Genomic DNA, 19,913 nt, shown 5'->3' with positions numbered 1-19,913 from the left:
GGAGGGAGATGCAAGAGGGAGGAGACATGGGGATATATGTATAGCTGATTCACTTTGTTACAAAGCAGAAACTAACACACCATTGTAAAGCAATTATACTCCAATAAAGATGTTAAAAATTAAAATAAAATAAAAAAAGAATCATTTAGGTTAGGGTTCCCTTAGTAAGTTTAGAGTGAAGAGGCCCCACTGTCCTGAGAGAAGGGTTTAACAAGACCTTTTGTATTGGGGAAGAAGGGAGACTTATAGTTTGTCAGGTAAAAGATTCTACAAAATGTCCTCAACCAGTACTCTTGGAACTGGCTTATACACTGGGATGTAGCTGCACGTATAAACTAAAGGAGCCAGTTGTTACAATCTCTATAACTTCCGAGTCCCAATTTAGAGTATAACTGAAGGAACTTGAAACCAAGGGAGTGGGTTCATCCTACCTCAAAGAAGCGTTGCTGCCAACGATTCTGGACCAGTAAAAGCATCATCTCAGTAGTGAGCAAGCATCATCTGTCAGGTTGTTCAGGGTCAGGCCTCAACCCCAAAATTCAATATAAGGGTAAGAAACAACAAGATCAGTGAACTGATCAGAATCATGTTCCCCTGATACTCAGCATTAGAGAGGGATTGACTCCTAGAGCTACTGGAAAATTAGTAATTAATTGTTGGGGAATGGATTGATGCAAAAAGAGGGCACTGGATTTATGCTACTGAGGCATATAAGTGTCAGAGTAATTAATTGTAAAATAAAAGAGGTATGACTATACTTGAAGCCCGTTCACAGAAAGTTTACCAGTTGTATAAGCTTTCAACTTCCCCATATCTATTGTTTGCTACCCCCACAGGCCTCTCTATAAAGATAAATAGTTTTTAAAATGCCTAAAAGGTAAAGGGCCCCTGGATTTACTTTTAGCAACACAGAAAGAACATGAGTATGGGGACATGGCTTGACACTTAGCAGCAAGGCTTATGAGGGAATAAAAATCCCATGGGATACAGTGGGTGGTAGCAACTACTGAAGCATAGGAAAGCAGATTCAATTCCTGCAGCCTGCAACAAAGGAAGAACGGTAAGCATACAGTGAGGGTATGGGCCTAAGAAGGAATCCTGGGACTGAGCACTTCCCTAAATTCCACTTAGAAACTCAAACTACCTTTAGATTTGTGTGCATGTATTAATGCAAAAATCATAAACTTTCTAGAGAATTATGCACAGAAACACTATCATGGGACAGATCACCATTCTCCTTTCTCTCCGCAGTCTCTCCAATCTCACAGTTTTCATTCTGCCTCTGATCTCCCCCTACTTATATCCACCCAATCTACTACTGCTAGAACACAGTGCTGATCTTTTACCTGCTTAAAATTACTCTGTGAATAAAATCCAAGTCATGTGTCTGGCCCTTAAGGCCCTCTGGGGCCTGACCCCAGCAGGACTTGCCAGATTTATCTCCTCTGCCCCACTGCTCTTCCACCTTACATCCTGTGTAAGCACATCTCTGAGATGTTAATCTTGCTGTTTCTATTCTGTAATGTTCTTTTCCACCTTTTGCACTTCTGTATGTCTAAATCCTTTCCTTCCTTCAAACTGAGGTCAAAAGCTATCTCCTCAATGAAATCATCTCTGATTTTTCCAGCTATAAGTGATATCTCCCAGTTTCTTAATCCCCTTAACATTTTATCTTTCTATTTTATGATGTGGCTCAGTTTTTGCCTTGTAATATATATATATATATATATACATATATATATATATATATATGTGTATATATATATATGTATATGTATGTATGTATGTATGTATTTCTTAATGACCTTACTAGACAAGAAGCTCCTTTGGTCTTCACATTGTCTTATTTATTTCCCACAAGGTCTGTTAAAGTATCCTGCACATAATTTGTTAAACAAATAAATACCTTGGTACCAAATACTACATTTATATGAACTTGATTATCTGTAGTATTAGCATATATATAACTACAGATTTGGGGGAGCTTCTCAGAAGAAGCAAAATAAATAATCTTTTAATATTATCAATAATAAAACTTTAACTTTAAAAGATTTCTTTAAAAAATTCCAAACTGACCTAAAACTGGCTTAATAAAATGAAAGAAGCAGAGGATTCTGCAATATGGTTTAGGAAAAATTATGCATTTGATCAACAGCAACTACATCAATTCACTGTGACATGTTACGTTAATGTTCACAAAGGTCACCAATAGCTGGGAGGAAAAAGTGTTTTGTTTGTTTTTTTCATTCAACTACAGATGATATCTAGTTAATAATTAGAAGACCAGGAGGGCAGATCATGTTCTGTATTGAAAGGAGGATTTAACACAGAGTGCACGGAAAAACATACAGAGCTTTCCAAACTGTAATAGACATGCATTATTTACACTTAAACCTCAATGCACTCAGTGCCTTTTCTAAATAAGCCCCTGTCTGGCTATTTATTAACATTCAAATTTTATTCTAATCTGTTTTACCATGAACTTTACATGATTTATTTTCTAATATATAAACCATTTGGAACTGTAGAAACATTTACTGAAACAAATGAACCACGATAGGATAAGGGCTGAGATCAGTTACCTGCTTCTGACCAAGACAGCTACCTTTTAAAATTCTACCTTCAAGGAAAAAAATACTGAAGTGTACAAAAAAAAAGGTAATTTAAACTAGAGATTGGTAGAATTGCAAGAATAGTAACGGAGGTATAGAATAAAGTTATTTTTAAGTAAAATTAAAGCTATGAGGCTTTGCTTTGTTTTCCTTAGAATATGCTAGTTTCCTTTCCTAAGAATATGCTAGCTAGTTTATAAGATTTCTTGAGTTTGGCACACAATGCATGTGCAACTGTCTACCAGACACCACTATCTGAATGTCCCATAGAAAATGAACATGTTGAAGCCTAAGATCATAATCATCTCCTTCCAACTTGCTTATCCACCTGTATTCTTTATCTAGTTAATAGAATATCTCTTCACTCATGTGCCTGTGCCAGAGCCAGAGCAAAAAACATGGGAGTCATATCTATCTCTCTCTTACTCTATAAATACAATCAACCATCTAATAGTTCTGTAGATTTTCTCTCTTACGCTGGTTCCCTCCTCTCCAGCACCATTGCCAATGCCAGTGTCAATGCCTTAGATCAGCCCTTTAATTTCTCTTGCTTGGAGAGTTACACGATAGCCTTCTCCATGGTCTCTCTGCCTGAGCTCACTCTCTCTATCCACCAGACTTCTGATGGAGTAATTGTTCTAACGAGCAAATCCGATGTTACTCCTTACTCAGTATTCTTCAATGGACAAACTAATTTACATGGCATATCAGGCCCTTCGTGGTCTGGCCCTGTTTACTCTTAACCATTCACTCATTCTGTTCATTCATCAAGTATTTACTGAGTCTACTTTGTACCAGGCACTATTCTAGGTATTAGAGATACAACAGTAAGCAAATAGACAAAAATCTCATCTTTTCAACCTTCCCTCTCTACCACTGTCAAGTGTTCCCTGCCTTCAAGAAATAGTGAGCCACTTGCAGTCTACTAAAACATGGCTTGTTCTTTCATGCAAACTTCTACTCATCCTTCAGATTTCAACTTAAATGCAACTTCCTCTCTCAAGACCTCCTGAATCTCCTGTGTACTTTATAAATACTCATATTATGTTTGTGTTTCTATCTTTCCATTTCAAGTTCCTTGAGCACAGAAATAATATCTTTTGACATATAGTTGGCAAATGCAATGTCTGTTAAATGAAATAAGTGAATAAAATGACAAAGGTTTCCTCAAGTTTTAATTGTTTCTAGTGATCAAATAACTTTTTCTTGATGTCCCAGAATTACAGGCAAAGTAATAAGTAAGAGTTTACACAAGCAACTGTTACTCCTTATTATTACAAAACAGATGATTTTCAGAGCCCCATATGAATGTAAGTCTTGGCAATTTTGTCATCTTTCTATTTGACATTTATTTCAGCCTAAGTTTATTTCATGAGTAAAATTTTACACTCTGCCCTGGGGCATATTCCCATAATTAAAAATGCAAAGTAGTAAATATTTCAACATACACTATACAGCAGCAACCACAGGTTTTATGGGAAAGGATATTACGCAACGACAGAACTTCGTTATCTCACAGAGACAGTTTTAAATTATGCACCTTGTATACTAACCTACTATGGATACATTAAAAAATCTCAAATCAGTATATTACTGCCTACATATAAGTCAACCCTGATGACATTCTAAGGCTATATTAAGAGAGTCAGGCTCTCACTAGGCATACTGCTTTATTGAGATAAAATGCTATCTGATTTCTCCATTCATTTATTCAACATATGTCCAAATGTGAACCAGGAAAATATTAGAAATGCATTCCAAAAGCAAAAGTGAAAAGACAGATATTGTAGACCAAATCCTTCCCAATTAAACAGGTTTGAACACCACTGTTGATGTGAGGGGTGGCCATCTGTCAGTACATAAAGGAACTTGTGTTTGCACACAAAGACATTGCTCAACCCACATCTGGCTCCTGCAGCCAAATTCTACCCTCACTGGGGCAAACTCCCACTGAAATATATGGGCATAAAGAACAGGCAAAACAAAAAGAACAGGCAAATAAATTTTTAAAAAGCCAGCTATTCATTCATAGTAGATGTATGACAGTAGATGTATCAGAGAATCTGGACAGAATTGAGTTCACAATTCTACTTTCATTTAAAAAAAAAAAAAAAGAACAAGAAGGTCATGACAGAGAGAATTTGCATATGTGTTAGGAGATCATATTTCTCATCTCATGGCATAAACTTAGGAAATTCTCTTGGATTCTCATGTTTTTTCTCTTCTCATCTCTCTTCCCAAATCATAACCTGTAAGGCACAACTCAGTTCCTACCTCCTCTGGGAATCCTTTCCTAATTATTCCTGCTTTTTTCCTACTCTAAACTACTCTACTTAGAAATTTAGCATATATTTATAAACTTCCTCTAATGTTCTCAATGTCTACTAAGCTAAAACTGGGATTACTCTTTCCCAATAAGAGTTATTTATATAGCACCAACTATATAATCAGAAGAAATTCCTATAAAATATCAAGTAGTTGGCACCACAGCATCAAAGTTTCTTATGATACTCACTCACTTTGCTCAATATCTGAGATTTCGAGAGGGGCTATACCAACATAATGGATAGGAATATATACTATAGATCCAGACTGTATATGTTTCAATTCCAACTCTTATTTACTGGCTACTATATCATAAGTTAGGCAAATTACCTAACTTGCAACTCTTTTCCTGTACAAATGAGAATAATAATAATAGTGCCTTCCTGATATGGTTGCTGTGAGGATTAAATTAATCACTACCTGCAAAGGCCTTAGGATAGTGCCTAGCATGCATTCAATTCATTTTAGCTGTTATTATTCTAAAGTATGAAATGTCCAATTTTAAAAAGCATATATGGGTTTCTTTAAAATGGAAGAAAATAAGCTAAACTTTCTTTTCTTCTACAGTGAACAATTTCTTCTTTAGCCTACCAACAGAAACAGATATCCCAACCCCTACTCACACCCAAGACTGGGTGACTTAATTCTTCCCTTTTGTGAGTCACCAATTCTATTCCTCATTTAAAAAAAAAAAACAGGGGACTTCCCTGTTGGTGCAGTGGTTAAGAATCCACCTGCCAATGCAGGGGACACGGGTTCAAGCTCTGGTCTAGGAAGATCCCACATGCCACGGAGTAACTAAGCCTATGTGCCACAACTACTGAGCCTGAGCTCTAGAGACCGCGAGGCACAACTAGTGCGCCCGCATGCCACAACTACCGAAGCCCATGCGCCTAGAGCCTGTGCTCCACAACAAAGAGAAGCCACCGCAATGAGAAGCCCTTGCACTGCAATGAAGAGTAGCCCCGCTTGCTGCAACTAGAGAGAAAGCCCATGTGCAGCAACAAAAACCCAATGCAGCCAAAAATAAAAATAAATAAATAAATTTATAATAAATAAATAAAATAAAATAAAATAAAAACAGACTCAACTACTGGGGCATTACTGAGCCGAATCTAAGTGCCAGTTACAATGTAAGTGGGTATACACACACACAATTTAATTCTCACAAAAATTCTTCATGCTACATTTATGAATCCTATTTCACAGTAGAAAACACTGAGGATCAAGATTGTACAGTTAGTAAGTGGCTAAATCAAGAATGGAATCAAAGTACTAATTTCAGATTCCACCTCCTTTCTGCTACATATCACACTACTTGCCTACAATTTCCTTTTTCCCTTAACCTACCCACATATAATTTATAGCAGAGCAGAACATAGAGGTGTTTCCTCAGAGTTCACCCATATGTTCTTGCCAAAGTATATAGCCCTGCAACTTCCCATTTCTGTTCCTCAAGTCTCATGTCAATTTAACTTCCTTTCTTGTAGTAAGAAATGCAGTGCTTACAATTTGTATGGAAACACAAAAGACCCCGAATAGACAAAGCAATCTTGAGAATGAAAAACGGAGCTGGAGGAATCAGGTTCCCAGACCTCAGACTATACTACAAAGCTACAGTAATCAAGACAGTATGGAACTGGCACAAACACAGAAACATATATCAGTGGAACAGGATAGAAAGCCCAGAGATAAATCCATGCATATATGGTCACCTTATTTTTGATAAAGGAGGCAAGAATACACAGTGGAGAAAAGACAGCCTCTTCAGTAAGTGGTGCTGGGAAAACTGGACAGCTACATGTAAAAGAATGAAATTAGAACACTCCCTAACACCATACACAAAAATAAACTCAAAATGGATTAAAGACCTAAATTTAAGGCCAGACACTATAAAACTCTTAGAGGAAAACATAGGCAGAACACTCTATGACATAAATCACAGCAAGATCCTTTTTGACCCACCTCCTAGAGAAATGGAAATAAAAATAAACAAATGGGACCTAATGAAACTTAAAAGCTTTTGCACAGCAAAGGAAAACATAAACAAGACAAAAAGACAACCCTCAGAATGGGAGAAAATATTTGCAAATGAAGTAACTGATAAAGGATTAACCTCCAAAATTTACAAGCAACTCATGCAGCTCAATATCAAAAAAACAAACAACCCAATCCAAAAACAGGCAGAAGACCTAAAGAGACATTTCTCCAAAGAAGATATACAGATTGCCAACAAACACATGAAAGAATGCTCAACATCACTAATCATTAGAGAAATGCAAATCAAAGGTACAATGAGGTATCACCTTACACCAGTCAGAATGGCCATCATCAAAAAATCTACAAACAATAAATGCTGGAGAGGGTGTGGAGAAAAGGGAACCCTCTTGCACTGTTGGTAGGAATGTAAATTGATACAGCCACTGTGGAGAACAGTGTGGAGGTTCCTAAAAAACTAGAAATAGAACTAGCATACGACCCAGCAATCGCATTACTGGGCATATACCCTGAGAAAACCGTAATTCAAAACGAGTCATGTATCACAGTGTTCACTGCAGCTCTATTTACAATAGCCAGGACATGGAAGCAACCTAAGTGTCCATCGACAGATGAATGGATAAAAAAGATGTGGCACGTATAGACAATGGAATATTAGTCATAAAAAGAAACAAAATTGAGCTATTTGTAGTGAGATGGATGGACCTAGAGTCTATCATACAGAGTGACAGTAAGTCAGAAAGAGAAAAACAAATACTGTATGCTAACACATATATATGGAATCTAAAAAAAAAAAAAAAGGTTCTGAAGAACCTAGGGGCAGGACAGGAATAACGCTGATGTAGAGAATGGACTTGAGGACGCAGGGAAGCAGAAGGGTAAGCTGGGATGAAGTGAGAGAGTGGCATGGTCATATATACACTACCAAATGTAAAATAGATAGCTAGTGGGAAGCAGCCACATAGCACAGGGAGATCAGCTCGGTGCTTTGTGACCACCTAGAGGGACGGGATAGGACGGGTGGGAGGGAGACACAAGAGGGAGGAGATATGGGGATATATGTATATGTATAGCTGATTCACTTTGTTATAAAGCAGAAACTAACACACCATTGTAAAGCAATTATACTCCAATAAAGATGTTAAAAACATTTTTAATAAAATAAAATTAAAAGTCGAAAAGAAAAAGAAATGCAGTGCTTAGAGCTGGATTCTGAGCTCCCATGCCTTCCTTCTAATGACTTTCTTTAAGTACAAGTTTTTAAATGACTTTTGTGATGCATTGCTTGCTCTGACAAATTGCCTGACATTTTGAAATAATATTATTTTAAAAATTTAATTAAATATTACTCTGTAGTAACTCATAGAAAAGAATTATGGATTTATCTCAAAATTTTAATATGCCTATCCTTGGGGCCAAAACAATCAAGAAATGAGGCTTCTGTGCTCCAATGAAACTATTTACAAAAACAGGCAGTGGACTGGATTTGGTTCATGGATTTGGTTTACAGACCCCTGCCCTAGACTTTCGAAGGTCCAGTGCACTTTTCCACTACTTTATAGTTACTACCTATTTTCAGAATGGTGTTTTAGCCTATGTCACTTGACGACATTCACTGTCAGGGAAAAGATAAATAAAAAGTAATTTGTAAAAGACCTATGAAAACAGCAGTATACTACATAAACATTAGTATTACTTTTTTCCCTCTTCTCCAGCTTTTCAAACTCTCTCTCACTCCTTCTCATTTCTTTCTCCTCTAATAAGGTAGTTTGGCCTAGAAGTAAACACTTTTTTATCTTTCCAAAAGTACTCAAAGCAAACGTGTTTGCAGAACCTTATTTTAAAAGAAGTAGTGGACAGGGGACTTCCCTGATGGTCCAGTGGTTAAGAATCCGCCTTCAAATGAAGGGGACGCGGGTTCGATCCCTGGTCGGGGAACTAAGATCCCACATGCCATGGAGCAACTACTGAGCCCACGTGCCACAACTAGAGAGCCTGCATGCCGCAACTACAGAGCCCATGTGCTCTGGAGCCCACACGCTGCAACTAGGGAGGAGCCCACACACCACAACAAAGAGCCCGCATGCCACAACAAATATCCTGAGTGCCGCAACTAAGACTCAGCACAGCCAAATAAATAAATATTATTAAAAAAAAAAGTAGTGGACATGCCTTTAGGTACCAGAATGAACAAACTTATACAAATCTCATCTTTTAAAATGGTAAGAAATGTGGGCCTTCGGAATATAACTTGTGTCGGCATGTTTTAGGGGAGTAAAGGGAGCAATGGTAAGCAACCGTTATATTCTCAAACTCAAGTAACAAAGTGATTATCAGTTTTCTCATTATAGAAGCTATACGGCATGATGATAAGAATACTGGACTTAGTACTGGAAGACCAAATTTGGAATTCCTTTTCTGCCACTTACTATCTTTGTGATTTAATAACCTACATAAAAGGAGTTGTTATGAGGATTTAGACAGTTAACTATTTAAAAATACCAAGCATCATAAACATCGATTATTGTCGTATTTGAAATTATAAACTTCTTAAGTTCACATCTATATTTTTAATAGAAGTACAATATGATACAGTATTGTACAATACAATTTTTTGGGGGGGCTGCGCCACGCTGCATGTGGGATCCTAGTTCCCCAACCAGGGATCAAACCCAGGCCCCCTGCAGTGGAAGCAAGGAGACTTCACCACTGGACCATCAGGGAAGTCCCTGTACTATATGATTTATAAAGCATCCAAAGTATCTACTGCTAAGTATAAAGAAACTTTTCTGCCAAGGAGCTAAAGATTATTTAAAAATACTCCCTCATCAAGCCAACAATATTCCTCTGAAATTGAAAGAAACCAGAATTAATTGAGTGAGGTGTGCTGGGTATTTTACATAGATTCTACTCATTTAACCTTCACAACAACCTTGAGAAGAAACTGAGGCGCAGAGAAGTGAAATAAGTTGCTGAAATCACAAAGCTCCTAAGTGGCAGCCGATCTGGGATCCACACCCAGGTTAGATTGATCCCAAAGCTCTGTTCTTTTCATCACATAACACTGCCTCTTCAGCTTTTTCACTTGAGGTCCACAGAAAGCTAAGTACCTCACACAAGGTCAAATGATAATTACTTTCAGTGGAGTAGAAGGCAGATCCTTAGATTACAGGGCACTGTTCTACTAGATTAAGTCACCTACAAATAATTTACTATTTTAAAGGTAATTTCCAGACAATTTCTGCTTAATCTAGTTTTGGTCCCCCAAAATGTATATACTGGTACATAGAGTGAAACCAGTCTTTTTCACACTAATTAAAGACATTAGGATATTACCAAGTTTAAGCCTTACATGTGCAAAGAAACAGCTTTAGAATTTTGAAAAGAGAAAAAATAAACCAAAGAATAAGTTTCCTGAAACTCTAATAGTATGTTAATAAACATAACAAGGACATTTTCACTGGAAATGCCTGGAAGTTATTGCTTCCAGGAAGCAGACTGCTTTCTCAATACTTTTTTCCCATGAAATTTAGAGAAACTATTACAAGGCAAAATTGGTTACCGAGGTGCTTTTGAAGAACTAAATCAGTAAATTAGAAGCTTTTAAATCTTGACATCAAATATAATTCACAAAATGATAAAAATATGTGAAATATTTTGTAAATCTATGGCCCCTTTATTTAAACCAGTCTGGTCCTTGAGAGCAGAGGCCTTTTTGTGTGTGTGATAAAATAAAATTAATTTTACCTTCAACTTCTGCTGCTTACCTGTTGCAGAGTATGCTGAGGGCTCCACGTGGACTACAGTCACATGGCAGACAGAGCCTGGAAGTACGATTCAGGTACAAACCCTCCTTGCAGGTTTCACAGCGAAGACCCTGATAACCTGGCTGACACTCGCACTGCCCTGTGGTCTGGTTGCAGCGATCCACATCCAGGCTTCCGACCACAGAGCAGTTACATACATATCCTGCAAAGAAAAGAGGGAAAGAGATATCAATTAAGGTTTAATGCTTTCCTAATAAAATGAGCTCTATTTTATTTTTCTTAATAAATATTCATGACAACTTTGTAAGGATGGATAAAATTAAGTCTAGTTCAAATTCACTTTCTATCCTATTTAGTTTATTTAAATTGGGAATTATATACAGTAAAGTATATAAACTAATTATAAAACTAACATTCTCAATTTCTTTTTCAGCACTCTTTATCTTCTAGCCCTCTTACCCTATATTCCAATGTATGGGTGGGTCTGTATATTACTAGTTTTTCTGGATTAGAAATCTCCAAAGGCAGGGCCTATGCTTATCTACATGGCACTGAGAGCACATGCTGGAAATGACTACACGTTAAATAATAAATAATCCCGCTATATAGCAGCAGAAGCGCAGACGGTTGACTGTGGTAACTTATACAGGTCAGACAAGATTGTGCTACAGCTGGAATCATGAACTAGTATGTTCTTCCCAGGAAGAAATTAACGGAGAATTGCAACTTTAAGGTGAGGAAATGACAAACAATAAATCCCAGGTGAGAACGTTTACAGGGGCATCCTGATCAGTGGGTTAAAACCAATCACAATTTGAATCTCTTTCCCAAATTAAAAGATTTAGAAAATAAACATTTTCTTTAGATATTTCAAACAGTTTTTTGAATGAAAATATTTAGAAGTAGTTGGCTTTAGCTTTTTTTAAAAAAAAAAAATCATTTCCAAGGGGCTTCCCTGGTGGCGCAGTGGTTGAGAGTCCACCTGCCGATGCAGGGGACACGGGTTCATGCCCCAGTCTGGGAAGATCCCACATGCCACGGAGCGGCTGGGCGCGTGAGCCATGGTCACTGGGCCTGCGCATCCGGAGCCTGTGCTCCGCAACAAGAGAGGCCGCAACAGTGAGAGGCCCGCGTACAGAAAAAAAAAAAAAAATCATTTCCGTGGGTTTTTTTTAAGACTTATTTTATTATTTATTTATTTTTGGCTGCATCAGGCCTTAGTTGCGGCATGCGGGATCTTCCGTTGCAGCGCCCGGGCTCCTCATGTCAGCACCCGGGCTTCTCTCTAGTTGTGGCCTGTGGGTTTTTCTCTTCTCTAGTTGTGGCTCGTGGGCTCCAGAGCGCGTGGGCTCTGTAGTTTGTGGCACGCGGGCTCTCTCATTGTGGCATGCGAGCTCAGTAGTTGTGGCATGTGGGCTGTTACTCCACGGCATGTGGGATCTCCCTAGACCAGGGCTCGAACCCGTGTCTCCTGCATTGTAAGGTGGATTCTTTACCACTGGACCACCAGGGAAGTCCCAGCTTTAGATTTTTTTTGTTTTTTACATCTTTATTGGAGTATAATTGCTTTACAGTGTTGTGTTAGTTGCTGCCGTATGACAAAGTGAATCAGCTATATGTATACATATATCCCTGTATCCCCTCCCTCTTGCATCTTCCTCCCACCCTCCCTATCCCACCCCTCTAGGTGGTCACAAAGCACCGAGCTGATCTCCCTGTGCTATGCAGCTGCTTCCCACTAGCTATCTTACACTTCGTAGTGTATATACGTCCACGCCACTCTCTCACTTCGTCCCAGCTTCCCGCCCCCCCCACCCCCGTGTCCTCAAGGCCATTCTCTACATCTGCGTCTTTATTCCTGTCCTGCCCCTAGGTTCATCAGAACCATTTTTTTTTAAATTTAGATTCCGTATATATGTGTTAGCGGCTTTAGCTTTTTAATGCAGATACATTTAAAGGTCAGTTAGGATTTGTTTTTTGCTATTATTTATACTCATTCTATTAAGAAGAAAGTATTTTCCACATAGTTTGACAAAGTATCAACATAGGGCTTTCTAACCATATACAGAAACATGTAGTTAAAGTCAATTGCAGATAAAACCTTGTACATATTTTAGGAATAGCCCCCATTCCAAAGTAGCTATGGACCTCGGTTTAAAAAGCTCAGAGAGGGCTTCCCTGGTGGCGCAGTGGTTGAGAGTCCGCCTGCCGATGCAGGGGACACGGGTTCGTGCCCTGGTCCGGGAAGATCCCACATGCCGCGGAGCGGCTGGGCCCGTGAGCCATGGCCGCTGAGCCTGCGCGTCCGGAGCCTGTGCTCTGCAACGCGAGAGGCCACAACAGTGAGAGGCCCGCGTACCACAAAAAAAAAAAAAAAAAAGCTCAGAGAAATCTATGACAAATTATACTTCTGAATAAGTAAGGAACTATCAATATATAAAATGACATTATACATATAGATAAAAGTTTAGCTTGAAAAAAATCTTTAACATAACTTTTGATGATTTTTAAAAAGATACTGGATAAACTGCAAATCCAGAGTCTTAAAAAGAAAGCTATAAAGAAGTTTGCTTCTCTATTCTAGACAACGAAATTAACCTTCAAAATTCTTTATGTCATCACAAATAGCTTATGCACACAAGTCCAAACAAAGGATTCCACAAAGATATTCTCACTTGACCAACTCTTGGCCCACACTTCTTCAGTTCCTAACCTTTGGTGTCAGCTTATCTCTCTGCTCTTCACACCTCTTCTAATTTGTAAATATACCAAATGAATGAATATGTAAGTAATTTGTTTATTTTATGTATATTTTAAGCTTGAGTGGTGAATTAGTTACAAAACCCAGAGGACAGTTCAGATTTCTTCAGCCCCAAACTTAGAAAAGGAATAAGCTTCCCGTCTCAATCAGGATTCTTAGTTTTACTAAGCTACATAAGCATGACATTTCTGTGACAGAGTTACATGTTTTTACATTATTTCTAGTTTCTTGGTTTGTGTGTGTGTGTGTGTGTGTGTGTGTGTGTGTGTGTGTGTGGTTTTTGTAAATAAGGAAGCCGTGTTTAGTGGTCTGTAAACCTGCCAATAACAACTTCATGGCAAGGCCTTCACTCTACCAAAAATGACCAGAATGCTAAAAATAACATTTTCTTCCAAAATCTGGCAGAATTCCAACATACATTCAATTCCTCCTGCTGGACCAATTTCATCACAAGTTAAACCAAGCAAATTGTGCCGGTGTGGGCAGAATTAGCTCAAGAAAAATGAATGGACTAAAAAACTCTATAATAAAGACTGAGAATTTTATTCTATTATTTCTTTACTAATGTGCTTCCATCTAAAATGTGAATCAGTGTTCCCAATGAATAACATTTTTAGTAAAACTGTTAAGAACTTTGAGATAAAAACTAAGGTTTTTTTGTGTGTTTTTTTTTTTTTTTTTTTGCAGTACGCGGGCCTCCCACTGTTGTGGCCTCTCCCATTGCGGAGCACAGGCTCCGGACGCGCAGGCTCAGCGGCCATGGCTCACGGGCCCAGCCGCTCCGCGGCATGTGGGATCTTCCCGGACCAGGGCATGAACCCCTGTCCCCTGCATCAGCAGGTGGACTCTCAACCACTGCACCACCAGGGAAGCCCAAAAAACTAAGTATTTTTTTCAATCAAGTCTTATGGATAAAACTTCAGTAGTAACCAAGTTTGTTGGTTATTTATTATTTCTATAGAACTGATTCAGCCTTTTCATTATCCCCTGAACATACTCTTTTCAGTCCCATTCTGTGCTCCTTGTAATGTTCTCTCCTCTCCACATATTTAAATCTGTCCCTTATTTCAAGAATCAGCTGAAATTTACTCCTCCATAAACTCTAATTCTATTGCCCCTTGTTTGAACCCATAACAACAACTACCACCCATGACCCTCATACAACAGTAATTTAAAGATTAAGGCAGTAAAGTGAAGCAGATATAAGTACAGACTATAGAAGCAGACAGCTATAGGTTTAAATCCAGCTCCATCACTTACTAACTTTATGACCTTAGGCAAGTTAGTTAACCTCCTTGTCCCTTCCTTCTCTCATCTGTAAACAGGCATAATACAGTACCTATAACACTCAGGCCCAACACAAACTGGAAGCCGTTTGGAGTGCCGAAATAATTACTACAATAGCTGGAAGAAAGGGATTCCAAATAAAATAATAGAAACACAATTTAGATGGCCAGATTCACAGGCCACAGCTTTGTGATGAGATCTGAAAGCCTGGGATTAGGTTTATTACCATGTCAGTTTTGGACAATGTCTGTGAAATAGAACTAGCGTCCTGACATTCAGGAATTTAAGCTGTGGGTCAGGTAGAGAAGAACAGCGTATCCTTCATATGCTGGGCTCCATACATTACCAACATGGGTGCCTACAAATACAACGATGAAAACAAAAGGGTGTAGGACATGGTTTTAGAGAGAAAAAAAAGAGCATTTATTGATTATATGCCCTTGGTACTAATCATCCTAACGGTAGTGGGGTGAATTGCAAATATTTCAGCAAGAGAAGAGACGATCACCCTAGGGCCAGGATGAAGTGCTATCACCTGATATAGCAAGACAAAAATACACTATCACATTAACATTCCTCTCCAGATTAACCAAAGGGAAGGAAGCTGAAATAAAGCATACCAAGTCAAGTGCCAGGGAACATATGCATCTTTTCAGTTTGGAGCTCAGAATTTGAGGCCCTATCCCAGTGTTTAACCTCAAATGAAATGATCCAAATTAAATGAATAGTATGAGTAACAGTAATAAATATAAAGGACTATGAACATGCATTAAATTGTGTCAGGATAACTCATTAGCTTGTAAGTAAACTCTCAGAGCCTTCACAGTTCTTGACATTCATACGGAACCAGATAGGAGTTAATGCAGAAACAATGCAATTTTCTAGGAGACTGGCAATATGAAAAAAGAAGAAAAGACATGTCAATCGATAAAAGCAGTGGGAAGGACCTATAGCCAAAGACAAGAGATGAAGTGCTGACTTTTTAATGAGGTAGAATCTTAGACACCAGAGCGGCACAAAGGAGTCTGTGACATGACTGATGGTAAGGCACTAGTGTGTATGTTAATGGGAGTGAAACAAGATGAAGAGGACACAAAACGCTAATCACAGACAAGTCTGAATGAAATGCCAAAAGGCTCATTTGGTTGCCTATGAGTAAATATGGAATAAACTCGCCATCATTTGAGTAGAGTGTTTCCTTTCAGTGCCCTATAATTCTTAGGAAAACTCTACAGAAAAATAGAGAAGAGTAACATATATATTAGCAGGGAGACATTTCTTTTTGTTTGGCTTCTGAAGAACAATGAAATACAGTGACTTGAACCCCGAAGAAGAATAAGAAACTAAAATCTGGAGCCAAACTGTTTAAAAATAGAAATATAGGGGGCTTCCATGGTGGCGCAGTGGTTGAGAGTCCACCTGCCGACGCAGGGGACACGGGTTCGTGCCCCGGTCCGGGAAGATCCCACATGCCGTGGAGCGGCTGGGCCCATGAGCCATGGCCGCTGAGCCTGCGCGTCCAGAGCCTGTGCTCTGCGATGAGAGAGGGCACAGCAGTGAGAGGCCTGCGTACCGCAAAAAACAAAAAAACAAAAACACAGAAATATAGGGCTTCCCTGGTGGTGCAGTGGTTAAGAATCCACCTCAATGCAGGGGACATGGGTTCGAGCCCTGGTCTGGGAAGATCCCACATGCCATGGAGCAACTAAGACCGTGCACCACAACTACGGAGCCCATGCTCTAGAGCCCGTGAGCCACAACTACTGGAGCCTGTGCGCCTAGAGCCTGTGCTCCGCAGTAAGAGAAGCCACCGCAGTGAGAAGCCCACGCAATGCAACAGAGTAGCCCTTGCTCGCTGCAACTAGAGAAAGCCCGCACGCAGCAACAAAGACCCAACGCCGCCAAAAATAAATAAATAAATATATTAAAAATTAATTAATTAATTAAACACTGCACTTTTCAAACATCCCTTACCAAAGCCAAAAGATGAAAATTTTAGCCCTAAAGAAAAAAAAAAGTAATTTTGTTAAGAAGTCCCGTAAGTCCCCTCTTTATGCAAAAACACCTGTCCTGGTAAGAGATTATCTCCTTGAACATATTAAAGATCTTTTCCGGGCTTTTCATACACCTGGTAGGCTTCTCCCTGCATTCAACTTTTAACCAACTCGTGTCCTTAGCTCAGTAAAAAGTCCATTATATCATCTACAGAATTTTAATTATGTTTTGGTAACTGCAGCTACTTCGATGGGAGTTTTTAGAAAAATATTAATTGTAGTAATATGGCCTAATTAATGTGTCCTTTGTTTCTCTGTGCCTGTTTCTGAAGTCCTTCCTGAGTGCTGTAATTAACTATGATGTCTGAAGACTAAGGCAGTTTGATACAATAGTGTGTTAGCCTTTTGCAGATAAAAAAGAACTATAAAAGAAGTGAAAGATTTGAAAAAGACTGAATAAGAAAGTGAAAAAAATTGTGTCCTCAGTCAATTCATGATGCAAATCTCATAAAGAAATGTTCATTGATATCAGCACTGTTGCTGAACTAAAATGATTATGAAACAAGTATTGCACTTAAGCATAGATACTGAAAAAAATACTTGTAAATACAACTAACACAGAGCACTCACAGGAATCTGATTCAGGAATATAGCCTGAAATTCTATCTATAGCCTCTTGCAAAATTGTGGAAATACCTTTGCAAAACTCAATCTCTGACTCCATTCCTTCAACAATCATTTCACTCTTGCTTTTCAATATCTTCAGATATTGAAACAATACAAAAAATATATCTATTAAGAATACCAAAAAAAAAAGGAAAGAAAAACTGCTTTTGGCTATTCTAAAACTTTTCATTTTTCCCCATATTCAGAAGACATAGTAAATGTACTATAATATGGCAACTTCTGTTCAATCTCAAAGCAGCAAAAACTAGAAGTATTTAAAATATATTAAGACTCAGTATTTAATCTTATAATGAAAATTTAAAACATTAAAAATTCAAGTTTAGTAAGTTTAAAATTATCTGAAAATACACACTTAAGTAAAAAATAAATACACTTTAGTATCTCCTTCAGGAAAACATAATTATTTTGTAAGGCACTATCTAGAGGTCATTTATAATTATGGAGAAATTGAGTTTCTCAGGCTTATCATTAGATGGGAATAAGCTGATTCCAGAATATAAAATATTTGGGGAGCTTTATGAACAGAGGTCATATGACAAGAGTTATGGCGGCACTCATCATACTGGTACAATTGTCACCACTTCCTGCTTTGTACCCTAAAGCCAAAGAAAAAAACACATCTTCCCAACTTCCCAAGGAATAACCTCTTATTCCTCTACTTTCTCCTTTTCCTTCTTTTCTCTCTCTCTATTAACTGTATTCTAATGTTTAAAAGTATTCTCTACACACACAATGCAACCATTATAACAGCATCTACTGAATGGAAGTCAAAGAGCAAATTGCACAGTAAGAGGCAATGAATACCCGCCTATTAGAATGGCTCAAGTTAAATAAACAAAACAAAAAAATGACAATATCAATTGCTGGGAAGGATGCAGAGGAATTGAAACTTTCAAAAACTATTGCTGTGAATGCAAAATAGTACAGACACTTCGGAAAATAGTTTGATAGTTTCTTATAAATTAAATATACCTTCATCATATGACTCAGCAATTCCACTCCTAGGTATTTATCAAGGAAAATGAAAATCTATGTTCACACAAAAACTTGTATTAAAATGTTTATAGAGCTATATTCATAATCACCCAAATCTGGAAACAACCCAAATGTCCTTCAACTAGTGAACTGGATAGGCTGTGGTACTTTCTTACAATGGAATACTACTCAGCAATGAAAAGGAAGGAAGCATTGACATGGATGCTTTGACAAGGATGTGATGGACCTCAAATGTGTTATGCTAAATGAAGAAAGCCAGGCTCAAAAAGGTACATATTATATGATTCCATTTACATGATATTCTGGAAAAGGCAAAACTATAAGAGCAGAGAAAAGATCAGGGGTTTTCCAGGAATTGGGGTGGGGGGGCGGGTAGGGGGAAGGGCTAACTACAAGCTCAAGGGAATTTTGAGGGAGTAATGAAATTGTTTTGTATCTTGATTGTGCATTTGTCAGAACTGAGAACCAAATGAGTAAATTTTATTGGATATAAATTTTAAAATTAAAAAAAGTTTAATAAAAGCAATGAGGTTTTACTAGACTAGATTCTTAAATTTTGCTAGAGGGAAGCCATGGTGTACCACAAGCAACGATTTTAGCTGGACTGTGGCACTAAAGTCAATATGGGACCCAACTAATAACTCAGTCTTTTTCAAAGCTAATGTTACAATTAAGACAGCGAGAACTGATTAACGCTTCGGCTGATTACTGCATAAGGAGCTGTGGAACATTTTAGGATTTAAAATGCTATTTAACTAAAAGAAGTAGAATTTTCCTTTTTCCTTTGGCTTCAACTAAAGTCTTGGATTGTAATTGCTCCTATGTAGAATGAGGGAGAAGAGGGAAAAAATGAAAGATAAAGATGTATAGGATTTCCAACCCCTTTTCATATACAATTGCTTATTTCCCTTTGAGATTGATCATTAAAAATCCTACTCTATTTAAACAAAGACCAGGAAAACAACTTTGAATCTATCCAACATAAAACTTCATCCTTTTTCACAAACCTAGGATAGCATCTACAAAAATAACATCTCTCCTGATTTTCAAGTTGAAAAGAAAAGGAAAAATAATTGTTGGAAATAGGAATACTTAATTCAAACCTCTGCCTGAACATCAAAAGAACAGAAAATTACAACAACAACAAATTATACTGTCTTGACTACAGATCTGATTTCCTAAGTGTATGGGGTATTTATTTCAAAACGTAGTTTTTATTAGGCCCATATTTCATCTTTGTAGGTTTAGAGTACAGGAGTCTCAGAAAGGCCTCATTCTAGGGAAAAGGAATTATCAACATAGAGTTCTTATTTTTATAAAAGGTCCTACTCTAGCATAACACTGATACTCAAATTATATTTCACATTTATGTTATGCCAGTGTAAGGTCACAAATCTTTGCAAAGCTGGGAAACAATACTAAAGTTGATGAGTTTTTGAGTTAAACCAGGCTTTGTAGAAATATGGAAAGTTTTAAAGCCACCACT

The 19,913-nt window shown here is 37.9% G+C and overlaps 1 protein-coding gene across 1 annotated transcript in view; it reads right to left on the bottom strand.

The window, feature by feature from the left end:
- The window catches only part of MEGF9 (multiple EGF like domains 9), an 84,539-nt gene that overhangs the window by 31,251 nt on the left and 33,375 nt on the right, over window positions 1–19,913 (bottom strand). Inside the window, exon 2 of the mRNA XM_060014247.1 lies at window positions 10,703–10,904. Within this exon, the coding sequence (XP_059870230.1) occupies window positions 10,703–10,904 (202 nt within the window). The remainder of the gene's footprint in view (window positions 1–10,702; window positions 10,905–19,913) is intronic.

This window comes from Delphinus delphis, chromosome 6 (assembly GCF_949987515.2).
Source record: "Delphinus delphis chromosome 6, mDelDel1.2, whole genome shotgun sequence".
Lineage (NCBI taxonomy): Eukaryota > Metazoa > Chordata > Mammalia > Artiodactyla > Delphinidae > Delphinus > Delphinus delphis.
Note: the sequence above shows the minus strand (reverse complement) of the source record. Positions and strands in the feature narration are given on the sequence as shown.